The 22,195-nt window shown below is 36.1% G+C and overlaps 1 protein-coding gene across 8 annotated transcripts in view; it reads right to left on the bottom strand.

Moving 5' to 3' along the window:
• EPHA6 (EPH receptor A6) overlaps nt 1-22,195 on the bottom strand; it is an 867,394-nt gene that overhangs the window by 113,571 nt on the left and 731,628 nt on the right. For all 8 annotated transcript variants that reach the window (XM_060297939.1, XM_060297942.1, XM_060297943.1 and 5 more), the window contains one exon: nt 19,686-19,895. In XM_060297939.1, the coding sequence (XP_060153922.1) occupies nt 19,686-19,895 (210 nt within the window). The remainder of the gene's footprint in view (nt 1-19,685; nt 19,896-22,195) is intronic.

Raw genomic sequence — 22,195 nt, 5'->3', positions numbered from 1 at the left:
GCCTTTTTACTTGCAGGCAAAGTAGATGCCAGCAGTCTCTAGGTCAGTCTTCTGATAAAGCCCCAGGTGCTGACTGTTGGAGTATATATGTAACTGAGCAGGACCCTATGGAGCCTTCCTGGGCCAGACTGCCCCCATGTCCTCTGCCTGCCTCTTGTTTGTAGAAAAACTTTAGCCTCCCAGGCCTTCCCTGAGTTCCAAAGAATACATTTAATCAGAGAAGTGAGAAAATGCAGAAACAAAGGAAAACTGTCAAGCAAGACAAAATAATAATGGTTTAGCCATTAAACAAAGTTAAGGACTTTTAGCCCCTCCTCAAGGACTACAGATAATACTCTGAGCCATATCCCTTGAGCTTTTTTGCTGAAACCACCACCAGGTGGAAGAAGTTAACTCCATGCTGACCACAAGCACAAAGACCCCAGAAGGGTTGGTCCCAAAAGGTTGATGATATTGATTCCTGATTACCTTACCACCAACCAATCAGAAGAATGTCCAGGAGCTGATCACGCACCCCACAATACTCTCCCTCACCCTGTCTTTGAAAACCTTTCTCTAAAAGCCGTCAGAGGGTCTAGGTGTTTTTGAGCATTAGCTGCCTGCACTCCTTGTTTGGCACCTGCAATAAACACTGCATTTTGCTTCACTACCACCTGGTATCAGTATATCGGCTTTATTGTACACAGATGAATGGACCCAAGTTCAGTTCGGTAACAAATGCATATTAGGAGCCTGTGTACTTAACAATAGTAAAGGGCAATAAGAAATATAGGAAGCACACTGTCAATGTCTGCTACCTGCCCCATAACATGGATACACCATACTTAATCTTGGTGGATATTTAATTCAAGTGAATATTTATTCTAATTTTTAAGAGTACATGCTAAGAGTACCATAAAAAATAGGTATCTTTAAGCATTCCCTAAAGATTTTCTTTATTTTTCAATTTAAGAAATAAGTCTCCCATAAAGTCCTGCTCTATGAGAAGGAAGCAGGGGTGGAAGGGAAGACTGTTTATTCAGGACTGTCAGAGATGAAGTGAGCTGGGAAATGAGCTAGAACTCCTTTTCACAGAGGGTAACTTGTTTTGATGCCTTAGGTCTGGGTGCTGCAGGTGAGGGCTCCTTGCTGAGATTGGGGGCAGGGCCTGTGTCCTGGCCTCCTGAGATACCCTCATGAAAGAAGAATCTTCCATTTCTCAGGGCACTTTCAAATCCTTTAAACTTCCAGTTTATACCTTGTTTAATCCTTGGTTATTTTACTTAATGTTTTAAAACATGTTTCACCTTTACTTTTTTTCTTCCCTGTTTAATTAATATTTAATTTTTTTTAAGTTTTTCTTTTTTTTTTTAAGTGGGAATCAGGAGATATTTGCAAAAGGGGACAGGCTGATTGCCTAAGCCCAATGCAAAAGAGGCTTGAATCTGTTCTTTCTTCCTCATCTCCCTCCTCTTCCCACTCCCTTAGCTCTTAAATTTTGAGATACTAAAGAGATCTCTGTTTCCTATTTGAGTTCTTGTTGGTCTCCAGGACTTAAAAGGAAGACCTGAGGGACAGGATGGCAGCCTGAATCATATATACATAATGCTTTTGACATCTTGATATACACTAAGGGAAATAAGTATAGTTTTCCACCCAAAGAGCAAGTTACTTTTCACAAATTTGCCAAGGAGCAGTCGGAGCAGTGCTGATTTGTCCATGCAGCTCATGAACTATGTATATAGAGACTACAAGGACATCCAGGAGAGGAAATCCAACTGTGTAAATCTCCAACTTGAGCACATTTGTTTAAACCCAAAAGAGAAATTGTGAAAGATGTGATGGGGTAGTATTGCTTAAGGAGGACCCTGTAAATGAAGGTAAACCTCGTTACAATTTTAATTTTAGGATTCTTTTACTTAAGTATTAAAATTTCCCCTTTAATGGCCTGGTTTAAGGATAAACAACTAACATACAACAACCACCACAGAAAAAACAAACTGATTTTTCAGGGGAAAATTTAACACATCTCCGTTTTCAGCTCTTTAGGACTTGATTAGTGTGATAAACTGAATGTTTGTGTCCCTCCAAAAATCATATATTGAAGCTCTAAACCACCCCTCCCATGTGATGGTATTCAGAAGTGGGGGCTTAGGGAGGTTACTAGGTTTGGATGAGGTCATAAGGGTGGGGCCCCCATGATGGGATTAGTGTCCTGAAAGGAAGCAAAGAGCTCTCTGTCTTTTCATAATGTAAGGACACAGTGAGAGGGTGGTTCTCTGCAAGCCAGAAAGAGAGCTCTCACTGGGGAACTGAATAAGCCAGAAACTTGATGTTGGACTTTCAGCCTTCAGAACTGGGGGAAATAAATTCCTATTGTTTAAGCCACCCACTGTACAGTATTTCCTTATGGCAGCCCAAACTGACTAGCAGAGTTAGGCTGAGAAAATGTCTAATAGGCATTTTAGTTTGGATGTCTGAGAACCTGATTATATACTTAAAAACTAGAATTTGCAGCTTGAAAATCAAAGTTTTATAAACTATAAAATGTCTCAGTAATAGTTCCTCATCCCTCATAAGCGTCAGTGTTCTATAAAGTTTCTTTAGTGTTTGAAGCCAGTGGAGGAGCTCTTGAACTATGTTAATATCTTTCTTAAGATGAACATCGGGGCTTGAGACACCTCCATGTAAGGTGACCGACATTAGGGAGCTCAGTCTTTACAATTTTTTTGCTCTGAACTTCTTTTGATAATGTTGTACCAAAAAAACCTTTATCAATATTTCACATTTATATGAAAAAATGCAGTGCATAGTATGAGGATTCAGAAAGACTGGCAGTGCTATGGCACTACACAAAGAGATGTTATTTCTGGATTTACAAAGATGATAGGGAACTAGTATTTTCCACTTTATTATTGGAAGTAACTCATCTTAGAAATGCAGTGAAAAAGGCTGCACCTGAAGTGAACTATGAGCAAGTGTATTGATAGAAATGACAAGATATAGAAAGGAGTCATTGAAAACTGGAAAAAGAATTCAGATTAGACCAAAATAGACTAATGTCGTAGATACTTTTTATGAATTTTCCCTAAGAAGAAATTGGAATTTAATATTAGAATGTTACTTTCTTGTATGTTGAGTAGACCTATGGTTAATGTAATATCTGGTAAAATGTATTTTGTTTTATTTTTATAACATAGGTTCAGGGTACTTTAAGTAATCCTTTTGTCAACCCCACAAATCCAGAACTGAAGAATACTCTCCAGATATTGTCATTTATTGATATCTTTACTGACAGAGTCTCTGTGACTATGACAGCTAAGATTCTGCGCCAGTACAGACAAAATCAGGCAAGAAGTACACCTTACAAAATGCTGTTTTAATGGGGCATATTTCTGTCACATTGTGCCACATTCATATTTCATTTTTGTTTTCCTTACTCTTGTTTGTTTATTTCTTGAAAATTGTGACATACATCCCTTATCCTCTCTTCTATATTCTAGGCAATTGTTCTAGGCAAGTTATATTCAAGCTACATACAGTGAAGGACAAGGGACTTTACAGTCTGGTCACAATACCTTTCAAATCACAAAGTTCAGACTCATCTGTACTGCACTTCCTGCCAATGTGAATGGCAAGATGGTTACAATTTAGACAGCAGAGGGACATGAGGAGTTTTACAAAAGTTTTATTAGAAATGTGACCCAGATTAACCTCAAAAATTCAAAGTAGAAAACCAGTAAAAATGAATATATAGTGATATTTTAAAAAAATCAAGAGGGGCTTCCCTGGTGGCGCAGTGGTTGAGAATCTGTCTGCCAATGCAGGGGACACGGGTTTGAGCCCTGGTCTGGGAAGATCCCACATGCCACGGAGCAACTAGGCCCGTGAGCCACAACTACTGAGCCTGCGCGTCTGGAGCCCGTGCTCCACAACAAGAGAGGCCGCGATAGTGAGAGCCCCACGCACCATGATGAAGAGTGGACCCTGCTTGCCACAACTAGAGAAAGCCCTCGCACAGAAATGAAGACCCAACATAGCCATAAATAATAAATAAATAAAAATTTTTTAAAAAATCAAGAGAACAGTGCAAAATACCAAAGGAAGTATAATGAATATTATATCTTAAGATTGTTATTATAACCCTCTTTCTGTCCATGTTTTATAAGTTTTCAAGTAGGAATTAAGGGGACTTCCCTGGCGGTCCAGTGGTTAAGACTCTGTGCTTCCACCTCAGGGTGTTTGATCCCTAGTCGGGGAACTAAGATTCCACGTGCCTCACTGTGTGGCCAAAAAAAAAAAAAAAAAAAAAAAAAGTGGGGGAAAAAAAAGAGTAGGAATTTAAAAAGTATATTTAGCCAGAAATAGAATTCACGATATCAGACAAAATGTTCTGCTTTTTTCTTGAGACTTCCTTATATTCTCTTGTTTCAGGATGAGGAAAATAACCATTTACAAATAGCTTTCCACATTATCTTACTAGGCGCTAAGTCGGCTTATATTTTTCTGGGCTATTTCTAACACTTGATTAAATTTGCAATAGTGTTGGTAGGATGGGGGAAATTCTTACCTGAACAAATGTGGTCTAAATTCTGTGATTGTATAGCCTGTATATAATCTGTGGTAACGCAGGAAAATAATTTAGAATTGTTTTATTCAAAATTATTTTATATAATCACCACACTCATATCCAAAATAAATTTGGGAAAACATATCCGTAAAATAGGTAGCATTTATTTTTCAAAACAGTGCCTGAGTTGCTATTATTATTTCAGGTAATTTTCCTGATACTACAGAAAATCCACTGGAGTAGTTTATATTTCAATATTCTTTTCTGGTTTAACCCTGTCTTCATTAACTATGGTTTATCAGGTTGCTAGTTTCATTTATCTACCCTTTTCCCCCTTATATGTATCAATTATGTATAAGCTACTGTGCTCAAATCTCATTGCCTTAAATCTTCTAAGAATCATGGTTTCCTTCTTGCCCTTCGAGACATCTTCAAGGTCTCTTAAACGTTCTCAAAACTATGAGTTTCATTTATATGCAAGAAAACTTAGCATTGGCATTTAAAAATGTCAATGAAAACTCTGCATGTTTTATTTTCCTTTCTACTAAGTTTCTCTCTACTTCTTTGTCTTCCACCCGATTTATTTTAAACATGCTGCTTTCACTTACTTTAACAATTCCTTTTTCTGACTTTTCATTTGATCTTTTCACTGGGATTATTTTTCCACTTATACCTTAAATTTTATAGATAAAAACACTGACTAAATCATTTTAAAGTCCAGTATTGGAATCTCAATATGAATGTGGGTAACTTCTCAGTTAAATATTAGAAGTCAGTTTTCTCTGATCCTTCCTCCCTTCTTATGGGTAGATAGTTCAGAGTTACTAAGCTTTAGTAAACAACACAAAAGTAAAATCCTTGTAAATCGGGGCTTATTAAAATGTACATCTTCTATCTCAGACAATACTAAACTAAGAAAAACAAAGTCACTCTTCCTTGATTTCCAGAAACCTTTTCAAATGTCCTGTGTCCTATTCATTCACCACAAGGGGGCATATGTGTACAAGTGTATCATGACCCTTTGGCAGCATCATTTTATGATGATTACATGCAAGTATTATTTTGTTTTGTTTTATCATGCTTTTATGTCTTTTTTCCCCTAGTATGTGTACTTTTTATAAACTGTTCCTAAGACGACTGTATTTTCTAATATTGAGTGTGTAGAATGAATTTCACTTTAAAACCAGAAGATATATTCTACGTTAAAACTCTAGAAACTGCAACTCCAGCAGTTTCTACTATTTCCCATAAGCCGCATAGCACAGGGAGATCCACTTGGTGCTTTGTGACCACCTAGAGGGGGGGGATAGGGAGGGTGGGAGGCAGGGAGATGCAAGAGGGAAGAGATATGGGAACATATGTATATGTATAACTGACTCACTTTGTTATAAAGCAGAAACTAACACACCATTGTAAAGCAATTATACTCCAATAAAGATGTTAAAAAAAAGACATATTGGAGTTCAAGCAAAATCTAATCATGTCCAAGTACCCTGAAACCCCATCAACTTTAGAGATATTAAACATTCAATGGCATAATCTGAAACACACATAATTGTTTTAAGACTCTGAGATAAAATTCAGCACCTGGGGCAACTACATGACTTTGCTGAGGAGAGTTATTCATGTTTTGGCCACAGGTTATAGTTATATCATTGTTTAAAGTATTTTCATAAAATTTTACAGGCCTTCCATAAGTGCCCAGAGAGGGGCATACATTTCCACATCAGTCAATATTGGAGAAAAATGACCATCACAGATAAAGAGAAGAAACTGCATGAAGGTATAGCAAAGTGGCGACTAGTGAGGCCATCAAAACAAAGGTAACAACAGAATAAAAAATTAACATCAGGACTAACAATTTCACTCTTCATTATTAAGCATGTTTTACACTGAAAACTATCTTCTAAGAGAAACTGAAAACAAAATTTGGGCTACATGGAATATATATTCAAAGAATAAGGTCTCGGGGCTTCCCTGGTGGTGCAGTGGTTGAGAGTCTGCCTGCCGATGCAGGGGACACGGGTTCGTGCCCCGGTCTGGGAAGATCCCACATGCCGCGGAGCGGCTGGGCCCGTGAGCCATGGCCGCTGTGCCTGCGCGTCCGGAGCCTGTGCTCCGCAACGGGAGAGGCCACTACAGTGAGAGGCCCGCGTACCGCAAAAAAAAAAAAAAAAAGAATAAGGTCTCTTAGTGTGACCATAACAAATCTAACTTCCCCTCGTCCATGCCACTCACCTTCCCTCCTCTCCCAACCCCTTTCCCACTATATTGACAAATCTTTTACCTGCCTGTGACTTTTGTCTTACTTAATGATGTGTTAGGATGGGGGAGGAAATAATTGGATATGTGTCTTGATTATATTAGGGCAGTTAAGCGAGATAGGACTTTTAGATAACCAGTTTCACAATCACCTGGGTGTTTATTAAAACCCCAGATTTCCGGATCATACCTTGCTACTCCTCCCACAGACCTGCTGAATGAAAATGACTCTCTGGGGCTGGGAATTGGGAATCTGCATTTTAAATAAGTGCCTTAGGTGATTTTTATGCTGTTCATCTTAATAGAGGCTACAATCAATACTTTAGCTTATTATCTTGTTGGTTGTTGTAATATTTCTGTAGATAGTAGCCAGTATTATCAAGTCTATTCAAGATGTGGTTATAAACTCCAAGTTTATAACACACTTTTTTCTACTATATTATGTCTATAGTGTTTTCTTCATTACGTAATGATTCCACATACATATTAGCCTATTGTAATGCTCTGATTATAAATTCTATTGAGGGTGGGGTGTATATGAGGGTGTAATAGCTTACCCCTTGCCTTTGTTAGTTATTACTTTCTACGAATAATACAACTTGGTTCTATCGAATTTACATGCTGTGGAGCAACTAAGCCCGTGCGCCACAACTACTGAGCCTGCATGCCACAACTACTGAAGCCCGCTTGCCTAGAGCCCGTGCTCCGCAACAAGAGAAGCCACCGCAATGAGAAGCCCGCACACTGCAACGAAGAGTAGCCCCCGCTCACCGCAACTAGAGAAAGCCCCCGCGCAGTAACAAGGACCCAACGCAGCCAAAAATAAATTAATTAATTAATTAAAAAAAATCTCTGAGCCCTCAAAAAAATATATGTTATAAACACTTAAATTTAAAATGTTGGGGCTTCCCTGGTGGCTCAGTGGTTGTGAGTCTGCCTGCCAATGCCAGGGACACGGGTTGGAGCCCTGGTCAGGGAGGATCCCACATGCCATGGAGCAACTAGGCCCGTGTGTCACAACTACTGAGCCAGGGCACCTAGAGCCTGTGCTCCACAAGAGAAGCCACCGCAATGAGAAGCCCGTGCACCGCAACGAAGAGTAGCCCCTGCTCGCCGCAACTAGAGAGGGCCCACATGCAGCAACGGAGACCCAACGCAGCCAAAAATTTAAAAAGAAGTTGTCTTCCCTTAAAGAGATTTTACTTTTATAGTATATATGAAAAACAAAATTTTTTACCACTAAAAAGAACAAGGTAATGATTCAGTTTCTATAAAAAAAACAGAATTAAGGATCAGAATGTGTTAGGACCTAAATTATTCAATAAACATTATCTTTATGTATAATTCATTTAGCAGCTGCCTGTTTATGACACATATTATACACTGATTAAGAGCATGGTTAAACAACTGAATAATGTGCATGCTTCATATGATAACACTCCGTTCTTACTGCAAGTTTAAAGAAGCAGAACTAGGTATAGTGAAACTCTGTGTGTTTATGCTAATTAGAATAGGTCATGATTTGAATATAAGCTAGTATTTATGGATCATGAATGCATTCAGAACTGTTCCTTGCAGAGGGAGAGGTCCAAGGGAAAGTTTAAGAAAGTTATTTGCGGTCTCCTTTTCAGTGGCCTGTAGTGAACCATGGCTGTAAATGTTTGCTGTATGAAAACCTGATTGGTGTAGCTAGCATAAACCAACAAAGGGATAGCCAGGTGAGAAAACAGAGAAAATGGGGAAAAAGTATTTATTTCTTAACAAGGATGCTGATAAATTTTTGAGTGTTTGAAATTCAATTTTGTATCTTTTAAAAGTATACTTCAGAATTCGATAGCACTTTCTCTAGCTTTTGATCTCCTAATGATTGTTTATAGGCTTGGAAAAGCTGATGATTGTGGGGCTTAATGGTAGGCCCTAGGGTGACAATGAGGGATAGGTATTGAATTTGAAACTGTGGAAGAATCTGAGGTTTCATGGAATATTGCCCAGAATTCCATTTAAAAAAATCAGTAATGGTAATGTTCATTTCCTTAATCTCTTCATCTTTCATTTAAAAATAAATGTTACCCAGTGAAATGACCTCCATCTTTTTGATTAGAAAAGTCACATGAAAACAATCAAACAAACATGTTGTTTATTCACCAACTAATACCAGGGAGAAAAATTTTTAAATATACTGATCAGAAAGATATCTTGGAACTCTGCCAGGAGGTATTTCTCTATTTCTATAACATATGTTGTTTTCTTTCTCTTAGCATGAAGTAAAATATTCATTGCAGAATACTTTAAAAAGTTCAATAAACAAAAGAACAAGAAACATTTTGAGATATGTGTGTATTTGTAATATATACCAACAAAGACTAAGAGATCATTCTCCTTATTTCTCAATCTTCAAAGACTTTCAACTACTGCTATTCATTATCTTCCACATGGGTCTCAGAGGTGAGAAACAGAAGGAAGTTTGCATAGGACAGGACAGAATTTACATTGGGAAGTACTGGAGAAGGAGGAAGATTCAGTTGTGGAACAGATACTTTCCTTTAACAATGTCATTATAGCAATAGTTAATTGACATTGTTCCTAACGTAATAGCCATGTGACTTGAGCACATCACTTAATTTCTTTGGGCCTCAATTTCCTTACTTGTTAAAAAATATATAAATATATAAATACATACTCACATACGTTGGCAGAGCTATTGACACAAGATATCTCAAGTATCTTCACCATTCTTTATGTTTTCTATTACCAGCTTACACAAAGCTACCATCATTTCTTGTCTAGGATGAGGCAAATGAATCTTTTGCTCTCTCTTTTGCCCTCTACAATTCATTCCCAACATATCAGGCAGAGTGAGCTCTTAAAAAACACAAATTCTGTTATGTCCTCAACTGCTTAAAGTTTTCCAATGGCTTCATTTCATAGTTAGTCTACTCCTTTCCATGACCTTTGAGTTTATACAGAATCTGGCCTCTCAGTCCTAGTTTCCTACCACTTTCCCGGATCTCTCAGTGTGTCAACCATCTTGGTCTTATTCCTACTTCTAAAATGTGCCAAGCTTGTTCCCTAAGGTTTAGGATCTATATTTGTTTTCCTTCACCTCAGAACATCTGGCTTCAGATCTTTTCTTGGCTGGTACCTTTACAATTTTCAGGTCTCATTTCAAATGACACCTCATTAAAGACATATTTTCTAGCCATGCTTCCAAGGTAGCTACTCAATTTTATTTTTTATGTTTTTATTATATATCCAGCATCTATCACTATCTAAGACTGAGATTCCTCTTTCTCTCTTTTTAAATTTTGTTTATTATCATTATTCCCACCATACTCAAGGCTGTAAGCTCCAAAAGAAAAGCTTATTCATTGGAATATCTCCAGTCCTCAGAACAGTATCTGGCACAAAATAGGCACTCAACACACATGTTGTATAAAATCTCAGACTGTAATTACACATGATTATTTAATGCCTGTCTTCTCCCCAGACCTTAAGTACTTTAATCTCCAATTTAGCACCCAATAATATTAAGATATACATGTTAGATGAATAAATTATGATTATTTAATCCTCAAACTAACTGTATATTTACAGTCTGCTTAGATAATTTAGTCAGTTTGTGTGACTGAGGTGATATTTTACTTAAACTCATGTTTTCATTTTCCTATTTACATTACCTATTAATCTGGAGGTTTTCTTATGTGTTGATTACTGTATCAGAATGTCTTCAGATACAAGTCATAGAAGGCCCAATTCTCAGTAGCTTAAGCAAATAAAATATTTAACTAAATTATAAAAAAATAACTGGAGTAAGTAGATTCTGTGTTGACATAGGTGCTTAACAATTTCATCAGAGAACCAGGTTCTTTTGCTCTCCTACTTGGCCATCTTTAGCACTGGGTTTGTCTCCTTAGGCTTGTTGCCTCATGACTGAAAGATGCTTGTCACAGCCCTAAGCCTATGTCCTTCCAAAACTATAATCAAGGCAATAAAGGAAAGAAGGGGCCAATTCTACAAAGCTCTCTCAAGAAAGAGAGCTTGGTTACATCTTGATGTAACCAAGATGTGGTTCTTGGTTATATCTTGATGTAGCCAAGATGTGGCTCTTGGTTACATCAAGCCTATTTATAATAGACTTCAACCCCAAAATTTTCCCCACAGTTGCCAATCTCACTTTCCTTTACGTTTAAGTGACCTGTCAAAGAGTAAAATTTAAGTGTCAGAGGAGAATGGTATAAGTATAACAGGCTTATGTATAAATCATGATTTATTTCTTGGACCTGAGTTCATCATAAACATCCAAATAAAGATTTTATTAGCAAGGAAGAGACGACAAGAGAGGCTGGGTAGCCAACTAACAGGGTCTGCCACAAACAGCATAAATAACTGATAACCTTTTTCAATTTATTTACCATTGATGTGAAGCTCTTTACACTGGGAATAAGTAAGTCTTCATAGAGCTTTCATGTGATTTATCCTGTATTTATAATGTTTTCCTTTCCAGTTTTTTATTGTCAGAGGAAGAAAAAAGCATTTTTTCCACATCAGAGATAAAACTAGAAATTAAGCATTAGTAATGACTTCTTTCTTCAGATGGTACCTTTGAAACTCCAGGGCTAAGGTCAGCAGTTTTGTGTACATTGCCTTGTTTTTTCTTTTCTCTGCACAAGCAAGATGGGCCAATGAACACTGTACTTTCTGCTTGCTAAACATCCGCTGATTGATCTTCCCCAGGAAATCAATTTAGTCTGGGTTTATTCTAAAATCACTGGGAGCAGGGAGAGAACCTCTGAATTACACAGCGTTGGATGTTGCAAAAACAAGCAGCACTTGGTATTTCCTGTGGTTCTTGGTTACATCAAGGTGTACGCCAAATATCTTGAGAACTGTGACTGGTCTTTGATTATTCCTCATTGATTAGCACTTACACTAGAAGGATTGGATATATTCAGATGTTTGTAGGTATTAAAATATTATATATTATGTGATTTTTATGAACAATTTGTCTTGGGTCTTATCCATGCTACAGGCATCGACCAAAACATTGGTAGAATGTTTTCAGAGACTTCAAAATAGAATTATCCCGTTTGTGAATACCCTGACCCATTGTCATAATTGCTTCAATGTCTGTAACATTTGCTGCTTTCTACTGTAATTATTTCATCTCCTTATGATACATTGAGGATTGTCTTAGGCTTACTCATTTGGTGGCTTGTGACTAACAGTGACATCAGAGAAAAAAATTAATATAATTTTACTGAAAACAATGTTCTTATAGTTTCAATCACTTTCTTTCTACCATTTTCTTATTTGTGTAATTATCAGCAATTAATTAAGCAGCCACTAAGTAGTATATTAATCTAGGTGCTGAAAGCGTTAAAAAATGTAAAAGATAAATAACCTGCTCTCTAGGGTTTTATAAAAATCTAAAGGGATTCATTATTTTAGGAAAAAAAAAAAAGAAAACTACTCGTAAGTCACCCCAAGCCTTGAGCACTGAACAGAAAGTTTCTTAGTGGTCTCTTGTCTTCAGTAATGTCTTCCCAGGTCTAAGGCCTTAGGGTCCTTTCTTTAAAATGTATATTGGAAAGACACAAGACTTACATCTACAAAGGATTTGCTTTTGTACATGCTTTGCACAAATGACAGATGGGGGTTTTCCCAAAGCATGGCTTGGCTTCTTAATGGTATGTATGACTGAACAGGATGGTCTTCTCTCTAGCTTCAAGGTTTCTGGTAGAGCAATCTGCTTTGCACAGTCCTTTTCTACTCTGTGTATGATAATCTTCAAACCCGTTTCCTGTGTTTTACTACCAAGAGCTCTGTAATGATCATAAACCCTTGTTTCCTAAGCTTCAGAGATGAGACCTTTCCAGGAAATCATTCTTTGGATATTATCTGATATTGTTGATTCCCATTTCCATCTTATGCTCAAGACCTGCCATTGTCAATTCACCTAAGTAGTACATTTCAAAGAGGTCTGTGCCCTCTGATAGCACTGTCCCAGAAAATTACCATGAAGCTTTTGGGTCTCTCAGCCTGTGATCCAAGCTGGTATGTATGGTATTTATCTCTTGAACAGTTATTGAATATTCTTGCTTTGCACTCAGAACATGTTCTCTCTGGTTTAGTATAAAGCTTTGTTGCCCTTTCATCTGCATTGTTGTGGATTTGCTTTCTGGCACTTGGGCTCAAAGTGTGGACACACTAATTCCTGAGCATATAGTTTTTATACATTAGATCATTAGAATATCCTTACAAAAAGTTTATATTGACAAGGATTTATAAAAACTGTCAGATTTTCTGCTCATGAATTAGTCCATCAAACAAACACTTGCTGGTTCAAGGGCACTTTTTTCCCTTTGAATTTAGGAAACCTAATATTGGCACATCGATTTCTTCCTCTTCAGCTAATTATAATAGTCTGTATATTTGACTGATTTTGACTGACTACTATCATAATACCTGTCAGGTGAGAACTGTTTTTGGGAAGAGTCATTTTGTTGTTTTTCCCAAATGGCATAGCTCCTTTCTTAGTGATGAATTCAGTTTATCAAGCCAGGATTTTATTGTTTTTCATTCTTCCAAGGTTTATTTGTTCACCACCTTTTTATTGAAAAAGAAGTTATTTAAATCTTCACATTATAGCTTTCTGATAACATAGCTATTTTTCTCACTTTTTTTCTTTATATTCAGGCTGCTGAATTACATTTGCCTAGAGGAAACTCTCATTTCCTTTTCTCGAATTTTTCATCAAATTCTGTGCAGAAACCTGTCCTTATTTCTATTTATGTTAACGATATGTAGCTTCATGGGGGCTAGTAGTTTTCACGGTCCTCTACCCAAGAGTGCCTTTGTGCCCGAAGCTGTCATATCACTTCATTTTTTTGCTTGGTTAAATCTTAAGGAACAATTGAAGTACAAGTCATTTTTCTGGTTGGCCCTGGTTCACCTCCATAGACTTACTGTAAGATGCACTTTGCCACATGGTGTACCTCAGCACAGTGTCACCTCTGTCATCAATGACTTGATGGACAGAGAATCTTGGGGTAGGATCTCAAAGGATAAAGTTTTATTTTTCAAAATCCAGAAATATCAGAAACATCTCTCAGTACAAGTCCTTTTATTTAGTGCATTGGATACCATATGATTTTAAATGAAAGCATTTAAAAATATTTTACTGCATAACATTTTAAAGTAACTCTTTTAGTTAAGAGACAGAAGTGAGTGAAAATTCTGAGTAGGTTTTATTAGCAGGTTAAGCATGTTCTCCAAGCAAATCTCAACTATTCATGTTAAATTAAAGTTCTTAGAGGCAGAATAGTGAATGATCTAAAATACTTTTTATCTCATTTTCATTAAAAATATTTACTCTTAAAGCTGGACATGTCTCAAGATTTAAAAATTCACATCAAAAAGTCAAGCCAGGGACTTCCCTGGTGGTCCGGTGGTAAAGAACGTGCCTTACAATGCAGGGGACGCGGGTTCAACACTTGGTCAGGGAACTAAGATCCCACATGCCGTGGGGCAACTAAGCCCACACACCACAACTACTGAGCTCACATGCCTCAACTAGAGCCCACATGCCACAAACTACAGAGCCCACGGGCTCTGGATCCCTCGTGCCACAACTAGAGAAGAGAAAACCCACATGCTACAACTAGAGAGAAGCCCGCACGCTGCAATGAGAGATCCTGCATGCCTCAGCGCCTGCCGTAACTAAGACCTGATGCAGCCAAAAAAAAAAGTCACGCCAACCTAGAAACACTTGAGTTAAGGGTAAAGGAGGAAGGTGCATGTCTTCTTAGATTGACTCTTCTCACATCTTACGTAGAAGAGGGGAGGTTAAGAGTTGGAGCTTGGAGAGGTCTTATGAATGCAAAGTAAATAGAATTAAGATGTTAACAGAACTGTGATTATACGGATTATGTGTTGTCAATAATGAGACTGTACTTCAACTAGGAAAGTATTTGTATGCAAATATCACTATCAAAATAAAAAGCAAACTTTGTCTTCATAACACAAGTGAACACAATTGAAAATCAGTATCAAGGAATTTTAGAATTTTTACAGATATTGTGATAAAATGATTCTTCCATTTTGTTTCCATCTTTAAACTATAAGAAATGGAGCTACTCATTATAGTTAAAAAAACCTCTGAGCAGTAACTGCCATTGTACCATATCTTAAATAAAACTTATCTCTTAAAACAGACAAGTGTGAGCCATAATATATCTTTTAATGTTCTTTTTGGGTAAATAGGACCTCATTTCCATACTTGAGAGCAAAGAGGCTTAATATTTTCAATGTAAGTTTAAGACTTGTTGCTTAGCAATATTCAAATGAGAGAGAGTCCCTCCTCCAGAACTGGCTATAAAACAATTGTCCGTGTGAATGTGTGTTAGATTCAGTAAAGGAAGAGATTTCTTAGTACTTAAATTATAACGAGATATGAGACCATGTAATCAAATGAGAACAATCCAACTCAGTAAATTTTGTGCAGATTGTTAGCTACATATCACTAATTGTATATGTATCATTAGGTGTGGTTCATAATCATTCACCAACCTCTCCTCATGAAGTGCCTGGTAGCCTCTTTATAGAATTGGCATGTAAAAGCAAGGCCTCTCAGTCCTTGTCTAGATCCTATTTTTGTGCATTTTTTTCCCTTCTATCTTTAGCCCACATTTCTTGGCTTTCATGCCTTCACCAGTTCTTGATGTCCCTTTGCAAAGGCTTGATGTATTTTAGTACAGAGCTTACCAGGAGAATCTGCTACTCCTGTAGTTGCCTTTCAAGCTGCATTGCCCACTCTGGGTGTCTGAACATCTGTCTGAACGCATTTATTATGCATTACTTGTTCAGTTAGTCTTGGTCCTCTCTCTGTGCAGCCTTTTATCTCTTCTCAAGAATCCCTTTAGTTTTAGTAATTGGCCCTCCAAGGGATAGGGCCTTAAATATGGTAGCTCCATAATAAACTGTATTGAATATATGTTGAATGAATAGTCTTAGACTTGATGCAGGACATGCAAAAAACACTCTTAAGCTGCAGGGAGAAATACTAGAATTTCTGCTTATTATCAGTTGTAAATCCCATCCTTTTATTTACTTTAGTGTATTTTATAGTGTAGACAATACATTCTCATACATTCCATGGATAGGTCTTCTAACTAGGGGGCTAAAGTCTCAGTAATTGTTGGCAGAGTAATTTCTCTTGTCTCATCTCTTTCTGGTCTGGTCAGTCTGGCTCCAATGGCCATTCTGCTGTGGTAGGCTCCACCTACCACAGGCTGACCAGTTCAGCATGATAGCCAGTACTGGGGTCACAATGGTCACCCCATCTTTCCAGCCTGTCTTTTAACCAGTTCTTACTGCTCTTTGCTGTGATATGTGCTTTCTATATTGGCAAAGTCATCATAATGGAAAATGTTTATTTATTTTGCCCCTGTATTGATTCGGAAAGGGTAGTTTCAATGACTACTTTCTTGAAGTATACAAAAAACCCCACCTTTATCTATGATGTCTTCCTGGTTTTAAAACCCTTCACAAGCCTCCCTACCTCCAAATCCTTTGTGATACAGATAAAAACATTTATTAAAAAAATAAGGAAATAGCAATTATACAGCAAGAGAAAGAGTCAAAATCTTTTAAGGTAAAAGGTATGTTCCAGGAAAGCTGTATACAGATAAAACTTTTAAAAATGAAATCCTACTTTAAAAAATGTATCAAGAGAGCTTGCTATTTATTTTCATTTTAACATTTTTATAAAGCAAAGAATCAATTTCATATAAATGACCATTCTTCTTTATTTTATTTTACAGGGCTTGCTTGAACTGAGGTATATCTTCACTAGGCAGTAGTTTTCTGTCTCATTCCTTTTAACAGGAAATACAAAAAGTACAGTTATATAAACACCTAAAATTTTTACACAAAATTTGAACAGAATGACACCGCTCAATCTGGCATTATCTTGATGACTTTGAGACAGAGTACCTGTGACCTTTTGTTATAATTCTGCTTTGTAAGTTAGCCAAGTTATCTTTAATAAGGATTCTCTGTCTTGATTAATAAAACATCACCATTCAACTAGTTTTTCAATCCAGAAATACTAGTGTCATCTTTCAGTCCTTCTTCTTCCTTATAATTCATATCTAGTTAGTTATTGAGTCTTGTAAATTATACATTCATAACAATTTTCAATTTTCCTCCCTCTTTATTCCAACCACTATTGCCCTAATTAAAGCCATATGACCTTTTTGGTCTATAGCAATAATGCCCTAACTGGTCTTCCTGTTACCAGTCCTCCTGTCCTTCAAGCTTTCCTTCACACTGTTTCAATAATATTTTCTAAAACATGTATGTATTTTATTATTCCTCTACTTAAATCAATCAATGTCTGTCTCTTAATTACTATTGAAAAACCTTCAAATTTCCTGATGCGCCACCCAACTACCATCACAATTATTCCTAAGAAACCTGGCCCCTCCACTGCTTCTCGCCCCCATTCCAAACTGTCCACATTTGTGTAAACATTCCCATTTACTTCCCCAAATTTCTGTGTCTTCTTCTCTTTCTGTTTCCTCTATCTGGATCTTCCCCCCAACTGTCTGCCAAATGAAATCTTTTAATATTTGTTTAACTTATCTTCTTTGTGATGCTTTCTCCAGACCTCTGCTTTTTGGTACTTCCACATTTCTTTTACAGACTTTTGCCACATGATATAATGCACTGAATAGTAAAGAAGCATGAGTCTGTCTACCCTGTCAAAAGGCAAGCTCTTCGAAGGCAAGAGGTCTGCTATTTTGAGATTTGAATGTCCATGTTCATTATAAAGTCAATTAACCAGTATATGATATTTTGTACCCCATGATCCTCTGAGCAGTTAGGTATGTCTGAGACTTTTTTTTAAAAAAGTACTTGGTTACATTATTTACCATTTACTTGGTACCTCAAATTCAGAGACTTATTTCTTAATCAAGACATAATCTTGATGAATTGGGAGATTGGGATTGACATACATACACTAATATGTATAAAATGGATAACTAATAAGAACCTGCTGTATAAAAAAATAAATAGAATTCTAAAATTCAAAAAACAAAGACATAATCTATAATTTTCAAGAAGCACTTTTCAGAGTGTTAGTATATGGTGACCTAATTTGATGTTTAATTCTGTAGTCAGATTTAAACTAAGACAGCACTGTTCTAGGCCTCTTAGTCCTTACAATCATATAAGAGAGAAGAATATGTCTGGAATCTGGATGTCAAATCTGACAACAAAATTTATACATGCTTCAGGATTTGAGTTACCCTGTCAATTTTATTAGTATCTTAAATTTAGTTATGAACTTCTCATTTTAAAAAGCAGTTAAAATATTATTTAATATGAATTTCAAGTGTATCTATATAGACATACAGCCAAAGAATCTAGGAACTACTCCTAAATATATTGTTCATTATTTCCTATCTTATTTTATCCTTTTAGTAGATCATACTTGTTGCAATTTTACTGAACATTTTGTTTTATAATATTTTTATAATAATTCTAAATACTGTTCTCTAAGGTTGTAAATAATATGCATAGTAGAAAAATCTTACACGCATTGTTCCATAACTTGAAAAGTCGCTTTAAGTTATACATTTACAAAAATAAAAGAGAAGAAAATAAAAGCCTTGAAAAGAAAATAATTATGACATTTTCCAGTTAGAAAATGGATTTGAAAATACTGCTTTTTCTAAAATGAACAATTTATTTTCAGACTTGATAGAATTTTATTTTTATGAAGCTTTTTGATCAAATTAGAAGATCAGTAGATACTTCTACCTTATATATCAGACTCAGATTAATTTATTCTCCTTAGAACTATTTCATTGTTGGAGAAATTAGTGAAAATATCATCAATACATTAATGTAGAGGATTTTTACAAAGCAGACATAGTAAGGGTATAACATGTTTTATTCATAATACTAAACTTGTACCCATTCTAGAGCAGTTAAATACAGTGAGGTTTCAAAAAAAACTCATAGAAAATGAAATAAAAGATAACTAAATAAAAGATTTGCCTCTTTTAAAATAATGTGTAATGTCAGAATAAGAGAAGAGAATAAAAACATCTTGAATAGTTTTACTGACTCATTTTTCATTGAAGCTGAAATGAGTCAATGGTGAGGGTTCTGTTTTAAAAATAACAGACTAGTATAATTTTACAAATTATTAGCTTTTTGACAGCCTGAGACTTAACTCCTTGAAACAATAACCAAAGAGATCAGTGGAATGAATTGGTTCATGAGTTAAGTTGAGATCGAATTATTGACAGATGATAGTTTGGGTCTCAAGTTTTAGCCTTCTACTCCTGCTCACATTTCCCCCAAGTCCCATTCAAAAGAAGGTTGAGAGTGTATTTATATATCTCCAGAGAAATCTACATTGTTCATTTTTAAGTATGATCAGACGTTCCATAACATTTGCTATGAGAAAAAAATTTTCATTTCCTAACCACTGGTTCTTTACCATCACTGACTTAATTGATTGCACCATTGGCCTGTACAGAACTCCATTTAAACGAGATAACTATTGAAACATCAAAAATACTCAGGCAAAGGCAGATTTTTTGTGAGGGCAGTAATGACGTGGATCTTAAGCATGATGTTAAAGTCCCCACAGAGTGGAAGAAAGGAAACAATTAACTGTCAATTCTTTTTTAAACCAGGCACTCAGATAAAACAAATACTTCTCAATTAGATAATGATGTTAAATTGGGAAAACGACAAATGAGAGCAGAAAATTAGAAACCAAAACCAGAATTACTCTAATAACATTAAAAATAATAAAAGTAAACAAACTATATTGGAAAAGGATGTATAAACTTACAGTTGTTGTATAAGCAGCTTCTGGATCATCTTCCAGCACTCGGGAGAGACCAAAATCAGAAACTTTGCATACTAAGTTGCTGTTGACCAATATATTCCTAGCTGCTAGATCTCGGTGAACATAACCCATATCAGAAAGGTACTTCATTCCTGATGCAATGCCTCGGAGCATACCAACCAACTGGATGACTGTGAAGTGGCCATCATGTTTCTGAAAGAGAATCACAGTTATTTCCATTGATTTATTTTATTATAGTACGTGTGCACGCATGCATGCATGTGTGCCTGTTTGTGTAGGTGTGTGTGGTGTACTAAGTGAAATTCTTGAATTTATTTTACTGGATCCAATGAATGTAAGTATCAAGTTTGCTGATCATTGACTGTGTTCATAACAAAAGATAAAAATTTGTTGGAGATTTAAAGGAAAGGAAAATCTAGCTTGAAGTGATGAAGGAGGGAAAAGAAAGGCGAGAAGAGAATCCACCAAATTAACGTCCAGAAAAAATGATTTCAAAAACTTTAAGTAACAAAAGGAAACTAAAATCGAGTAAGATAGTAGCAAAGACTTCCAAGAAAAAAGAATTCACTTTCCGTAGTAGTGAGCTCCCAAGGCAGTAAAACCTAGGATGTGATGAAAGCTGTGTGATTGCTGGAAATATGGTGAAAAATGATCAACGAAAAAGAAAAACTGATTGCATAAACGAGTTTAGGAAAGTTGCAGGAGAATGGAAAAAAAAACCCACATGCAAACAGAAAATAACTAGATTTTCCCAATCTTTCCTTATACAGTTGACTCTGAAACAACATAGGTTTGAACTGTGAAGGTCCACTTATACCTGGAGTTTTTTCAATAAATACACAGTTGGCCTTCCTCATCTGTGGGTTCCACCAGCCGGCAGATAGTGTACAGTACTATGTTTACAGTCCTGGGTTGGTTGTATCCGAGGATGCAGAATCCACGGATACACAGGGCTGGCTATGGAACTTGAGCATCTGCATGTTTTTGTATCTGAGGCTGGTCTTGGAACCAATCCCCCGCGGATACCCAGGGAAAACAATATAGAGCAAATATAAAGAAAGGAGTTGGCAATTGACTGAAAACAGGACTATTTTATTATAGTTCCCAGCGGGAAAATTAAAAGAAATATGAATAACAAGCCAAGCACAGCACTGGTATGTAGTAATTAATCCCTTGACTATTTATGCCTCTCACCTTGATTTAAAAAAATATTTTTAACTGAAGTATAATTGATTTACAATATTGTGTTAGCTTCAGGTGTAGAGCATAGTGATTTAGTATTTTTTGCAAATTATACTCCAGTATAGGTTATTGCAAGATGATGGGTATACAGTATATCCTTATGTATTTTATAAATACTAATCTGTATATATTAATCCCATGCCCTTAATTTGTCCCTCGCCCCTACACTCTCCACACTGGTAACCACAAATTTGTTTTCTAAATAAAAATAATATTTTTTAAAAAAGTAAAAAAAATCCAGTTGTCATTCATACAAGATGTGTGTACCAACAAGACCAGATACAAATAGTACAAGAGTACAAATGTAGAGAAAATGAATATAAAAATAATTTAAGTTTGAAAAATAATGCATATTGTTCTACTTAGTTTTTTGGAGATTGTTGTCATTAATGGGGTTATTGAGAAACATGAGATTCTCAAGTCGGTTTCACACATCGGGTAACATTTATTTATGAATGATATTAAAAATTAATATCTATTAAGAGACTAGAGGACTATATTACCTTATACAGTGTGATAGAGGCATACATAAGAGTATCTCAAAATTTGCAAAGTTAAAGCAGATTTCATGGATATACGATTTAAAACTATAGAGTAGCTTAAACACAGTGACGATTTGACCCTATCACAGTGACATGGTCTCCTGTACAATGATGATTCATCAGTCAGTTAAATAAATAAACTTATATTGCAAATGGAATAAACTTCATCTTACTTATCAACATACGTCCCCGATAGCTCTCTGATAATATCTCCCAACTCAAGTGCAGAGTAAGGAAAAGAACACTCTCTTAAAAGAAACATTCTACAGCAAGAGTATCCATTTAAGCAGGCTCTTCTGTATAATTAATGTATAAAAGATAACCTAGCAAAGAAAATCTTTGGTGTTATTAGCTCTTTATGTTTCCCATCCATCTTCTTAGACAGTGCACAATTAGATGAAATCTGCCTCTTCTGTCATGTACCCTACCTACCTCTCCTCTATTAGGAATCTCAAAGCCTTTGAAAGCATAAATTCTTTTGGACTAGAAAGGATTACACTAATTTTAAAGAGATGGTTCTTCTACGTATTAGTAAGTGAAGTTATCTGGTATCAACAGTTCTTGTCAAGGCAGAATTTCTGTATAGTAGGAAATGTTAATGGATGATCTGAACACTAAAGAGTGCCTCAGTTTCCTTATCTCTACAATGAGAATAGTATAATCTAACTCAGAATTGTAGTGAGAATCACATACAAAACACATAGCACA

The sequence above is a fragment of the Globicephala melas genome, chromosome 4, assembly GCF_963455315.2.
Source record: "Globicephala melas chromosome 4, mGloMel1.2, whole genome shotgun sequence".
Taxonomy (NCBI): Eukaryota; Metazoa; Chordata; class Mammalia; order Artiodactyla; family Delphinidae; genus Globicephala; species Globicephala melas.
Note: the sequence above shows the minus strand (reverse complement) of the source record. Positions and strands in the feature narration are given on the sequence as shown.